General features: G+C 43.6%; 1 protein-coding gene across 2 annotated transcripts in view; it reads left to right on the top strand.

Annotated features, from left to right (window-relative positions):
* Positions 1-10870, top strand: part of FAM110B (family with sequence similarity 110 member B) — a 102136-nt gene extending 91266 nt beyond the window's left edge. For both annotated transcript variants that reach the window (XM_065751918.1, XM_065751919.1), the window contains one exon: positions 8020-10870. In XM_065751918.1, the coding sequence (XP_065607990.1) occupies positions 8307-9419 (1113 nt within the window). In that variant the 5' untranslated portion in view covers positions 8020-8306 and the 3' untranslated portion in view covers positions 9420-10870. The remainder of the gene's footprint in view (positions 1-8019) is intronic.
* Positions 10871-12696: the final 1826 nt, after the last annotated feature.

Below are 12696 nucleotides of genomic sequence, written 5' to 3'. Positions count from 1 at the left end.
TTAGATATTACGAAGAAGTTTTTCACTTGGGGGGTGGTGATGCACTGGAACAGGTTGCCCAAGAGGTTGTGGATGCACCATCCCTTGAGGCATTCCAGGCAAGGCTGGATGTGGCTCTGGGCAGCCTGCTCTAGTGGTTGGCGACCATGCCCATGTTAGGGGGGCTGAAATTAGATGATCATTGAGGTCCTTTCAACCCAGGCCATTGTATGATTCTATGAAGCATCTTTTCCATTTATAGTAGCTCTTCATCACAGCATAAATCGTTGGGGTTGTTTCTCTTCCAAACTGTATTTGTTGACTCTAGATCTTCTGTACTTTTACATTTCTGGAGTTTTCCAGGCTTACAAAGTACAGGGGAGTGTCTAACTACAGCTATTTTCATTGTGAGTTTATGCCTTTTAAAATAGAATCTGTTTATAGCTCTGACATGATGTTTCTTCAATATATTTTGCATTGCAAACAGTTTCAGAAAACATTCTCAATAAAAACAGTCCAAACATGGCAACTTGAGGTTTCAGGGGATTTGACCTTATGTGACAGAGTCTGGTGAACTTCTTCAACTCCACAAAAATGAGTTGGCAGTAGCAGCTGCTGTCCATTTATGGACATGAGATCAGAGGTATTTCATCTTCTGAGAAATGGGAGACTGCACCAATGGCACAGCCAGTTTCCTGCTTCCCAGAGATTATTGTGTATTCTTGCGCGGCTCTTCCTATTTCAGCTGGAAACCACCCTGCCTCCTAGAAATTAATGATGCTGGAGCTGTTTTACTAACCCAGTTTTCGCACCAAGAGCCCTATTTGGGATTTTTTACTCTTTCTGTAATTTAATGAAAGCTTCCAAATATATGTTTTTAGTGGAAAACTTTTAAAAGAAGCGCTGGAGAAAAGTCTGTCTTTACGTGCACTTTATAGGAGTTTAAGCACTTGCCATGGAGATTGTCTTGCAGTTGGCGTTCCAAATGAAGCAGAGGCTAAAGTTTTTTCTATGATATTATTGGTAGCCCCCACTGCATTTTGGGGGCCTGCAGCATGCTCAGAGGGTGCATGCTAGGTTAAGCAGGGTTAATGAGCAAGGACAGGCAGGAAAATCCATGGTTTGTCTACAGCTTGGGAATTAGCCATCAGGCTTAGTTAGCCATGTGCATGACGATTAACATCAGTAACAGGGCTGCTCCTGTGCTGAGTAGCAGCTGTGGGCAGGACATGCCTTGAGCATCCCTCTACCCCAGAGTATTTATTCTAGCTTCTCCCATCTCTGTTCTGTGGGAGATGAGGAGGATGTCCAGGTATCATCTGTTTGGTGTTCAGGGTGTGGCTGGGATCAGAGAGCTCTGAAGTGATTCCCAGTTTTGGTTTAAACAGAAGTGGCTGTCGGAGGAGCAGGTGCTCCACTAATGATGATGAGCTGTGGGGGAAGGGACACTTAAGAAGTTCTCGAGCTGTTTTCTGGCTGCCTTATTGCTGGTTGGGTGACTGTTGCATGGAGCCTGTCTGTGAGACATGTGTCCCTGTGTGAACATTGGACCAAGGGTGCTCTGAGTGTGTCTTACACCTTTTTGCAGCTAGATTATACTGATTTCCTTCTTCACTGACACATGATTTATACTGAACCAGTTATGTATGGAAACCACAAAGGTTTGGGTAGCTTCATATGTGGTTTGCTCTTAAAATGGGCTTGTTAGGAATTTCCACAGATCTGAGGTGCAAATTAATCTGAAGTGTTCCATTTAAAAGGCTTTCTTTTTTTCAAGATCTTAATTAAAAATGTTTTGTTGTTCAGCCTCCCTCTGTTTCCTCCCAGTGTGCAGTGATGACATGCAAGGCTGGCCAATTAATTAATTTTGCTACATATTGAAAACATCTCCTCTTGGGAAATAAATGGTTTATCAGGATGCTGAATCCAAGCGGGGCTGGGAAGGTCAGCAGCCAGGGGCAAGGAGACCTGAGATGCTGGCTTTTTCTACTGGCAGAGGAGAATAGAGAAGAAGAAGAGCGGTGGAGAGCACTTGATGATCTCCAGAGGTTCATTCCAACCCCAACAGTTCTGTGATTCTGATGAACACTGAAATGTTATGGGGCATTGGGACCCAGGTGTCTTCTGATAAAGACGACATTTGATCTGACTTCTGAAAGTTCAGGGAATCTTGGGAAAATGTGTAGGGCCAGGAGACCAGAGTGAAGGGCTGTGAGGAGCTTGTAGAGCATATGTTTAAATGTGGTGCCTATGGAGAGAGAGAGGATGAGAAGAATGAAAGTGCTTTCAACTTTCAACTTGGGACCATTGAGACTGGCTGAGGAGTGAGTAGTTGGATTGCAATCCAAGATCTGCTTAAAATGCATTGCCTAAAGTTTTGCAAAGTGTTTTAAAGAAATATGCAGGCAAAATATACATGAAAACGGAAGTATTCATAGAAAGCCAGAGCTAGAAATATAGCAAAAAGTTACATTGCATTCCTTTATACTTTTTAGGTCCCCACTTGAAGTGAATTTTAAATGAGAGGCTGAAATTATCTCAAAGAGTACGGTATGCTATAAGCAACAGAGGGGTTTAGAGAACTCAGCATTGATCTCTATGTATGTAAATAATAAGACAACTTACATTTTTTTGTACTGTCTTATTGGAAGGAAGGAAAATTTCGTTCCTGAGGTTTTTTGTGTACTTGTGCAGCTGCCTGCACCTTTTACAGAAATCGGTTTTCGTGTTTGGGCAGTATTCACCCAGAAGCAAGTATCACTAGCAGTGGAGTGTGTCTGTTGGGTAAAACATGTAACAGCACCAGTTTTCAGAACTGAAAAGGAGCAAAACAATTTCTGATGGCTTTTCCTGGGGAGAGGCTTCTCTGTGCAGCTTGCCCTGAGCGCTGAGCATGCATTTCAGAGTCAGAATGCAAGTACAGCCATGGAGGTGCATCCCCCAGCATTTGTACCTCCATGCGTTTTCCAAAAGCTATTTCCCCACAGCAGTGTAAGCATTTCTAGTTACATCCTGGTTTAAACCTCAGTTTTAACTTCAAAGTGAAATAGGAAGTGTCAAGTGATGGTAGCACTCTATCAAGAGTTTTGTCTTACAAGTTTTTCTTGTGCAAACTTGTCACCTTACTGCACTTCAGACTGATAGTTAACATCAGAGGGTGTCGTTGAGTGTAATGCCAGAGCAACTCAGAATAGGCCTAAAATGTATCAGGCTATTGTCAGATGTGTAAGGTATCAAAGCTGCAGTTCTTTAGATCTTCTGGTTGTAATACACAAGCATTAGAACACATCTGCCTTGACCACCAGCTTTCCCAGTTGGGGGGAAATTTCCCACCTCTACATCCCTGTGCTACTCCTCATTTTAGGTCACAATATATCATGTTTTGTGACCTTTTGGAGGCTCAACCTGCTCCTTGAACAGATACTGCCCTTCACTTGTTGGTCACTGTTTTGTGCTACCGAAGGGCAACTTTGAATTGCATTTTGATTCATGGTAGATCTGAATTCCATCTCCTCATACTTTTTATCTCAATAGCTGATGTAATATGAGGCCGAGTCTGCACTCGTCTATGTGTTTATCTAGAATGGATTTCAGAGATGTCATACTGCTGCCATTCTGGATGTGGATTATTCAGTGCCAATTCAATTCTAAGTTCATATTTTTAAACTTACTAATATAAAGTATGTATGAGGTTTACAGTGATGTTTCTCCAAAGAGCTTGTATGGATTTGAGGTGTACATACTACTATATCCTAGTGCATAGCCCTGTACCAAGTTATTCTCAACAGAGTCCTCATTTATTGGCTTTATAGGGACTATTAAGAAAGCAGTAGCTTCACAAGGGGACCTTCAGCTCTAACGTGCACCTAGCCATTAGCTGAGCCTGTCATTTTTCATCTGTGTGCTGCGGTCCTGTGCAAATTTTGTTTTGTGATTTCTCTGAGCCCTGCTGAGATCACTTGTACTTGAATTTATGATGTTTGTGGTGCATCTTGAGGCTGTGTAGTTATATTTTACCATCAGGAAAATAAAATTGACTCGGGCCTTTAAATACCAAGGAAAGCGGAGGGAAGGCTGGCAGCCTTGTTATGTGTATCCATTGTGTTTTGTCCTCCTGTCTATCCATCATCCTCTATCACAGAGGGATGAAGTAAGAGCATCAGCTTGAGCACAGTGTTGCTGCATGAGGCTGTGTCCTCAGTGAAATCAAGAGTAAAAATTCCTGTGGTATCATTTAGGCCATATTTTCACTGTTGTATTTTGCTGCTGTGCTGCAACTCGAATATTGCTAAAATACGTAGTGGTTTCAGAGTAGACGTTTGGGCAGTGGCTGATTGAAACTTGGTCAAGGTATAGGAGCTACAAGGCAACACAGAAATAGTACTTCACAGAGAATTTGTTTCCAGTTACTGTTAGTTGTATAGCTATTGCTGCTGTTGGCTGCACTGTGTTGTCCCAAATCATGCAGCTAGTGAGCCTATTACCTAAATGTGAACATCTGACAAACACGTTGCAGGCCTAAGAGCAATGAGAGCGTGATGGCTAGAATGACTAAGTGCTTTGGATCTTTGCCTCTGCCACAAAGGAATCTTGAATCAAAGTGCCCGGCTGAAAGAGCCTTAAAAAACCTAAGCCCCTCTACTCCTGTGTATGTTTTGTAATCTGCTCAGCAGTTCTGCAACAGTTGCTGATGTAAGGAGAGCTCAGTGGTACAAACTTCAAGAAAGCCTTTATCAGTGTATGTGCATTATTAAAATGGAGCGTGCTTGAATGTGTGCGTAAGTTTTCAGTTTTGTTTTTCTTTAAATGATCTCTTAAGCCTAGTGATCTTTTCCTAAGGAAGTGCAATAATGGGAGTCTGGAGTGAATCCTGCAAAACGTAATCCAGTCCCTGGGGAGGATTACACCTTCAGAATAAACATCTGGATGAAAACAAAACAGAGTAAAATGTTTTTAGGTCCTTAAGTGTATTTCATTCATTTCCTGGGAGTGGAAATTTTGGCTTTGCGTTCCTACAGTGCAAAGCTAGTACTGGAGCCGTCCACAGCAGGTAATTCTGATGGCAAATTCTGATGGGTTTCCTTAGCACTGAAGCCAACAAAAAGCTATTTCCACCCTTGTTGATGCAATTATGGCTTTCACGACTGGAAACAAAGTGGCACAGTTCTGTCTTCCTGTGACTAGGCTGTGCTGCCTCTGCTCAGCCTATTTCATTTGTGCTGAAATTAGTAACAGGGCTCTCCTAGCATCAGGGCCGTGCTTAAAGTATGCCTGTGAACAACAGAGGCACTGATAGGAATTGCACTAGGAGTCACAGCTAGCAGCAGAATTAGGCTGCAGCCATCTGAGCACAGGCAGGAGAGGTTGTTTCATTAGTACCTCCATCCTCCTGTCTTACACTCCACTTTCTGTTCTAATGCAGTCTGATTAACAATTTCTAGCTCTCTGAGGTGAGAGTACTGTATAAACTTTCCCGTGATATTTAAATACAGTACCTCAGGAAAACCAAAACAACATTGTAGCTGAGTCTACCTCAGTTTTTCCCAACAGCACTAGGACAGAGCTCCCTTTCTGGCCGTGTAACCACCTGGCCCTTGCTGGCTTCGGTGGGTGTCTCTGCTCTGGCTCCCCTAGCCCTATGATTTTCTTTGTAGGTGTGCCTGGAGCTCATTGCCAGTCAGTACAGTGTATTTCCATTGACTTCAGGGCATTTGGCCCCATGTGTGCTTGCAAACAAGCACTCTTGTTCCCTTGGGTGAACATGCATGCACAGTGGGAATCTTTTTCTTCCTTCTTCCTTTGAAGAAAACCTCCTAAGCAGTGCGTGCTGGCATCAAGCAGAGCCGTCCTGGGTGAGGAAGTTGCTAAATGCTGGGGAAAGACTTCCAAAAGCTTTGGTTCCCACAGCCCTGCTAATCTGCAGTGTGCTCAGGGCAGCTCTCCAGGAGCAGAGCGGAGCTGGCAGGAGTTCCTCTGGGCAGAACCACGGCCTTCAGTGACAGTGGCTGAGGAGAAGTGCAGAGCTGTGCTCTCACTTATTCAAGTGGTATTAATTCAGCTGGGTGACAGTGTTGGTTTAGTACGTAGAATTGAAGGGTTGGTTTTTGGAATGTGATTATTTTTCTTCTTCATCTTCATTTTTGTTTTCTCCTAACAAGGCCCCTGTCCTTGCATATATTCAATTTCTGCTTGTAAGCACTGAGTAAACGCAGCAATCAGGTATTTCTACAAGCTCCGTGCTGGCAGCGTGGAAGGGTCTGATTTATGATACACAGAAATGTATATGTGCAGGTGCCTGCTAAAATCACCTTCAGCACATTTGGAAATTAGAAACTTAATTGTAAAATAGTCCCAGTAAATATGTTGACTCAAATGAGGAAAAAAAGAGCTTTTTCAGGAAGACTTAGTTAAAATTCAGGAAGTCACTAGGATTTATAAAACAACGTTGAAAGGAAAGCTTAATTAACATTTTGCTACCCTTTCAGTGGCGCTGAATGCGTCTGGTTTATCACCCACCTAAATATGTTAGTTTGTATTCGAAGAATGCTTGTGACAGTGAGCCTTCAGGAGAAAGCTCAGCTTTTTCCTATAATCTCATTATAGTATTTATATGTTTGGTTTCCTTGCTTTTGACCTTGAGTGGTTTAGAGAAAATATTCAATGTATGTATCGTGTATTGCTGGGAATAAATACTTGAGGCTGCTCTCTTTGTCTGTTAAGGTATGTTTAGCTGGAATTACAAGTTTTGTTGTGGGATGTAGAGGAGGTTTTTTTTGTTGGTCCGAACGTCTTAACTAACCATAGGGTATTTAACCATCAGTAAGTTGGATAACGATAGATGAGCATGGCAGTGCAGGCAAGAGCAGGTCATCACTGGGAAAGATGCTGCTTTGAGCACCTCGGGATGAATGAAGCAGCAGCAGCAGCTTTTCCTACTCTGCCTGAAGAACACGATGATAGCAGAAATGGGATATTAAAAAGGACAGTGTAGATTAATGGGGGCGGTAATAAAACAAATGAGACCCATTAGCTAAATCACTGCTTTAAAACTAGATCCTTTGGAAAGTGCTCTTCAGTGCCTCATGTGGGAAAAGTTGCTACAGCAATTGCCCTGTCACCCGTGCTGTTGCATTTTAGTTTGTGTGTGGCATTGTGGCAATCTGAAGTGAAGGAATCTTAATTTAGATAAAGATAAATATTGTTTTGGGCATGGTGCTGCCTAGAAAGCTTTAACAGTTGGCAAGTGAAGGCAATTTCTCTTCTTTCTAGCCTAGTCAGAATGTTTTACATGCTTCCAAAATCCATCATTAAAAGAATAAAGTGTTTGTTTGTTTTCTTTATGGTTTGGGGTTTTCTTGTTATAGTTAATTTTCCCTCTCTTAAGCCTACTGGCAACCAGGACATAGAGGTCCTTGTTTTGCTGCTGGAGCACCCGTGCTGTGGGGACTCATGTTCAAAAAGCCTTGAAGCTGCAGTGTGGGGTTTCAGCAGTATCTCTATCTGGTTGCTTGATTTCCAGTTAGCTTAATGATGAAGTGTACGCCTTGCAGTTAAAACACTACATATCTCTGTTTCCTCCCTGATTTTTAAGACTGGCTCATTTTCTGGAGCATTTAATGAAATAGGAAAGTACTCTGAATTTGTTAGAATTATATATTGCCAGTAAGGAGAAAAACTTCTGGGGGCTGAGGGGGTAAAGTATGTTGAGAAATCAACTAGAGAACGCCACAGGCAGTGTTTGAAAGTGAACATCTTCAGGATGGTATGTGAGTCTAACCCAGTGACCCAGCCCACGTGGCATCCCTGTCCCCTACCTGCCCCCAGCGCGTGTGGCTGCATCCCAGCGGGGGCCCTGTGTTCTTCCCCTTTCCTTTTGGGGTAATTGCTCTGGGTTGGTGGTGGGGCTGGGCACTGTGGAGGGGCACCCGGCGCTGCCTCCCTGCACTGCCACAGGAGAGGAGAGGAGGGTTGGGCTGCTGTTGCTATCGCTCTGATGTCAGGCACTGCCACTAACACGCGGTTGGCTCTTCTGCCTTTCAGATCGCACAAAGGAAGCAACGCAACTCCCACATCTTTCAGCGAGAAGAAAGGAGGCAGTGGAGCAGGCTAATACGGACTTGTGTCTGGTGGCCTCGCGGTACAAAGGCTGCCTCTAAAAGAGAAGCGCAGCGTTATTTAATGAGCTGTGAGATGAGGCGCTGCTGCTAACGCTCAGATCCCTGGATTCATCGGCTATTCATTGTGCTTAATGTACATGTTTCTACACCGTGCGTTTAGGAGATCCCAGAGAAGAATCCAAAACGGCTGCGGGGGAAAGACCACCAAACATGCCTACAGAAACACTACCGACAGGTAGCATGGTGAAGCCGGTCAGCCCCGCCGTGACTTTCACATCCGCCGTCCCTCTCCGCATCCTGAACAAAGGACCCGACTATTTTCGCAGGCAGGCGGAGCCTAACCCAAAAAGACTGAGCGCGGTGGAGAGGCTGGAAGCCGACAAGGCGAAATACGTCAAGAGCCAGGAGGTCATCAATGCCAAGCAGGAGCCCGTGAAGCCGGCAGTGCTGGCGAAGCCACCAGTCTGTCCCGCGGCCAAGCGGGCACTGGGCAGCCCTACCTTGAAGGTCTTCAGCAACAACGCCAAGACCGAGAGTGGTGTCCAGAGAGAAAATCTGAAGCTAGAGATTCTGAAGAACATCATCAATAGCTCTGAAGGCTCCAGCTCGGGCTCGGGGCACAAGCACGGTCCCCGAAACTGGCCACCCCACAGAGCCGATTCGACGGAACTGAACCGACATTCGTTTGCCGAATCCTTGAAGGTTTACCCCACACAGGGCCGTAGCAGCCCCCAGGAGAGCAGCTCCAATGTCAGTAGAAGGCTCCTAGACCAGTCGGCAGAGACTTTCTTGCATGTCTCTCACAGCTCCTCAGACATTAGGAAAGTAACTAGCGCAAAGCCCTTAAAAGCAATACCTTGCAGTAGCTCAGCCCCACCTCTGCCTCCAAAACCCAAAATTGCTGCCATTGCCACCCTGAAATCCCCAGAGATTGAGGCAGTTGAGTCTGGATGCGGAGTTAGTAGAAGACCCTCCCTACAGAGATCAAAATCAGACTTAAGCGACAGATACTTTCGCGTCGATGCAGATGTGGAACGGTTCTTTAACTACTGTGGACTGGATCCTGAAGAGCTTGAAAACCTTGGGATGGAAAATTTTGCAAGGGCTAACTCTGATATTATATCTCTCAACTTTCGCAGTGCAAGCATGATTAGCTCAGACTGTGAACAGTCTCAGGACAGCAACAGTGACCTTAGAAACGATGACAGTGCCAATGACCGTGTGCCATACGGCATTTCTGCTATTGAAAGAAATGCCAGAATCATCAAGTGGTTATATAGCATCAAGCAAGCTAGAGAGTCACAGAAAGTGTCCCATGTGTGAGAAAATCCACAGTAGAAAAAGCAAGGACTGTATTTTGTCTGTGAATATTCAGTTGTGAAGGGTTGTGAAGTCTACTTGAAGTCTTGTACACTTCTCAAATCTCTTTGTGTTGCTTGTTGTGCAATGTTTCCAAGTTGCATGCCTGTCAACATGTGAACTGACCTGGCTTCCACTTGAACAATAACCAACTGCAAAGCCTGGCTGAGCATACACGTTATCTGCCAAAAGTTTAAGACAAGAATCTAATTAGGGCTTTAGTATAATCGAAGTGTTTACATGGAAAGGTCATATGACTTCTTTGGTATTTATGTGGTTCCTCGTGGGTTTTATATGTCACTTTTTGTCTTAATACGGATATCGTCAACTGACGTTTCTAGGTTCTAAGCTGAAATGGAATCCCTTTTGGTGGGAGAGCGGGAGGGTGGGGGGGAGCAAAATTGGACAAAATAAGAGGTTTAGACATGCAACAGTAGGCAGAGCAGCCTTGTCTCTTGTAGAAGGTGGATTATTGGCACCTGTAAAGCTGTTTCTGAAAGGCAAGGAATGCGCTGTTCTTTGTTGAAGTACGTATCCCTACCTGTAGTAAGGGACTGTTTAGGTTTCTGTTTCTAAATGAGCACCCCCAGTTTCACAGCTGAGGTGGTCTAGTGAATCTGCTTGCCCGCTCATAAACTAAATGAATATTGAATTTGGTTTGGTGTAAGCATTTTAATGATTTTGTATTACCCAATCTGAAAAGCTTAAAGAAGGTTGGAGTCAACACACAAAAGCATCATAGGTGTGGGATTTTGTGGGTTTTGTTTTTACTCTTAAGATTCCTGGTCTTAAACTTTTGACGGGAATGATTAGATCCTATAGCTGATACTGAATGCCTTTATTAGTCAAACACATCATGACTACAAAGTCCATGCTGTCTTTTAATTTTTTGTAGACCTATTTGAACAGTTAATGAACAAAAATGGAAACACACAGCCATATCAATATAATGCCTCCTATTCAGAAGTAAATACACTCAGTAGCTGAACTATATCTGAAGAATTGTGATTATGTTGTCTTGCATATGTTATATCTAAGGCTGTGAAAGTTTGTTACAGCTCTAGAAAGTGTAGAAACATGACAGTATGTAGCTTTATTTTCTTTCCTCCTTATGATGGCTAGTGCTGCAGGTGAACCTGTTACAAATCTTTCGACAACCTGTATCTTCCCAGAGGTTTAATTAACTGTCATTTCAACCGACAGTTGTGGTGCAGTAGCAGAGGAGTTGAAAATACAGTGGTCTGCTTCATTATTGTATACCTGCTTTGAAATAAATTGCAGCACTACCGTATACTTCATCAGCTAATAGGAAACTTTTTTATTGTGTAAATGCTGTAAGACTTTGTATATACTTCAGTTGTTACGAAATCTTTAAAAGGAAGAGTGTTATGCTAATAAATAGCTCCTGGTGCAGGCATGGTGGGTTTTATTCTTTTTTTTATTTTTATTTTTCAACTCCTCCCATTCTTAAATTGTATTGGGAACTGTGCTTTAGGACCAGTGTTGGTCTTCGTTAAATAATGGTTCTAATGAAAGTTTTCTTCACAAAAGTGCTTTTCAGAACACAGTTTCTTAGAAAGTAACTTTAGCAGCGTGATCCATATGCAGAACTAGAAGAAATTTTCAGGACTCCTAAAATAGCTTGCTTCCTCCTTACCTAGCAGTGTTCCTGTCCCCGTTTATAGCATCTATTCGTAATGAATCACCACGGTCTTCTGAGTTATTCTTCAGTAGCAATTAATTATATATTCCACTATTTAAGTTGTTCTACACAATTGGGTTCTATCTTTTCCTTAAGAAGCCTGTAGCCCACCTTCTGACCTGTAGCCATGGTCTGTTAAAGCAGGCCAGACTACAAGTAGAGCAGCATGGTCATTTGATGCCTATGGTGCAGCAGTGAGGCAGTGGCACAGGCTGCCCAGAGGAGCTGTGAGTGCCCCATCCCTGAATGCACTCAAGGCCAGGTGGGATGGGGCCCTGGGCAGCTGAGCTGGTGGGGGCAGCCTTGCACACAGCAAGGAGTTGGAAATAGATGGTCTTTAAGGTCCCTTCCAACCTAAGCAATTCTAGGAATTGTCCTATATTGTTTCATTCAACTGTTTTCCAAATGATTGTTCACTGAGAGGAGGGCAAGGCATGTATTCAGTTGCAGGAAGCTGCTCCATGCTTTCTGCACTTGGATTCACAACCCAAGACTATGGCATTCCTAGTGAGGAGATGCATATTTCAGCTACAGGCACACTTGTGACAGTTTAAGCTCTGTGGATCTTGGTTGGCATTAATATCACACTGGTTTTCAAAGCATATTTTTCCAGTAAGTTTTACTCAGATCAGTGGCTATTTTGACAAGGAAAATAATGCTAAAGGGATTAAAGCCAAGTGTAATGCAGCTGTACAGCAATGAAAGAAGTTAAAGCCGAAATAAAAATGCACTCACATTGTTCTTTCTTAGCATGTTTATCAAAATTCCTAAAACACTTATCTCAACTGTTGTCAGCCAGGACCGTTAATAAAGAAGCCTTTGTAACTTGAAAATGGATTGAAGCATATGCTGATACTCTAAACTTGTTTCTCAAGGTTTGTTCTGAAGCCACAGGCTCTGAGAAGCCAAATTCATTTCCTTTCAATACCATGAGTGGTTTAGGCTTGTGAGCTGTCACTAAGAGCATTTCCTCACACAGGTGCTTGAGAAGAACCTTTGACGTAGCGCAGTGGGGATCCAACTCCAGTGTCCCTGCTCTTGAACAACATTATACAGGACTCAGGCTTCCAGAGCCGGCTATTTTTGCAACTGGTGAGCCTGCAACACTAGAAATCACGAGTGAAAAGACCACAAGGCTTTGAGCAAACTGATAACAATTGCTTCCATTTGACACTTTGTTAGAGTTTCTGCAGAGAGGGTTTACTTATCATCTTACTTGCACGTATAAAAGCCTCATCGGTGCTGTCTGAGCTGGTTTTGCTCTCAAAGGGGAGCAAGCACGTTGCCTTTGCAGGCTGCTAACTCGCTCGTTGCTAGTGTCCCTTGTTTTGTGTCTGTCTTGGGAGATTCCCGAGTGCCAAACAATGAGTTTACAGATGGTTGTAACCAGCTCAAACACCTCACCTGGGACCCATTCTGGTCATGTTCCCATCGCTTTCAGCAGGCGTTCACTCAGGTGCAAAAAGCACAGCAAGCAGCAGTGGTTGCACTGCAGCTCCTGCTGCAAGAGCAGCTCAGAAGGAGATGCAGGTGCGTGGT

The sequence above is a fragment of the Cyrtonyx montezumae genome, unplaced genomic scaffold, assembly GCF_038088225.1.
Source record: "Cyrtonyx montezumae isolate F1298 unplaced genomic scaffold, pur_monq_1.0 scaffold_8, whole genome shotgun sequence".
In the NCBI taxonomy this organism is placed as follows: Eukaryota; Metazoa; Chordata; class Aves; order Galliformes; family Odontophoridae; genus Cyrtonyx; species Cyrtonyx montezumae.
Note: the sequence above shows the minus strand (reverse complement) of the source record. Positions and strands in the feature narration are given on the sequence as shown.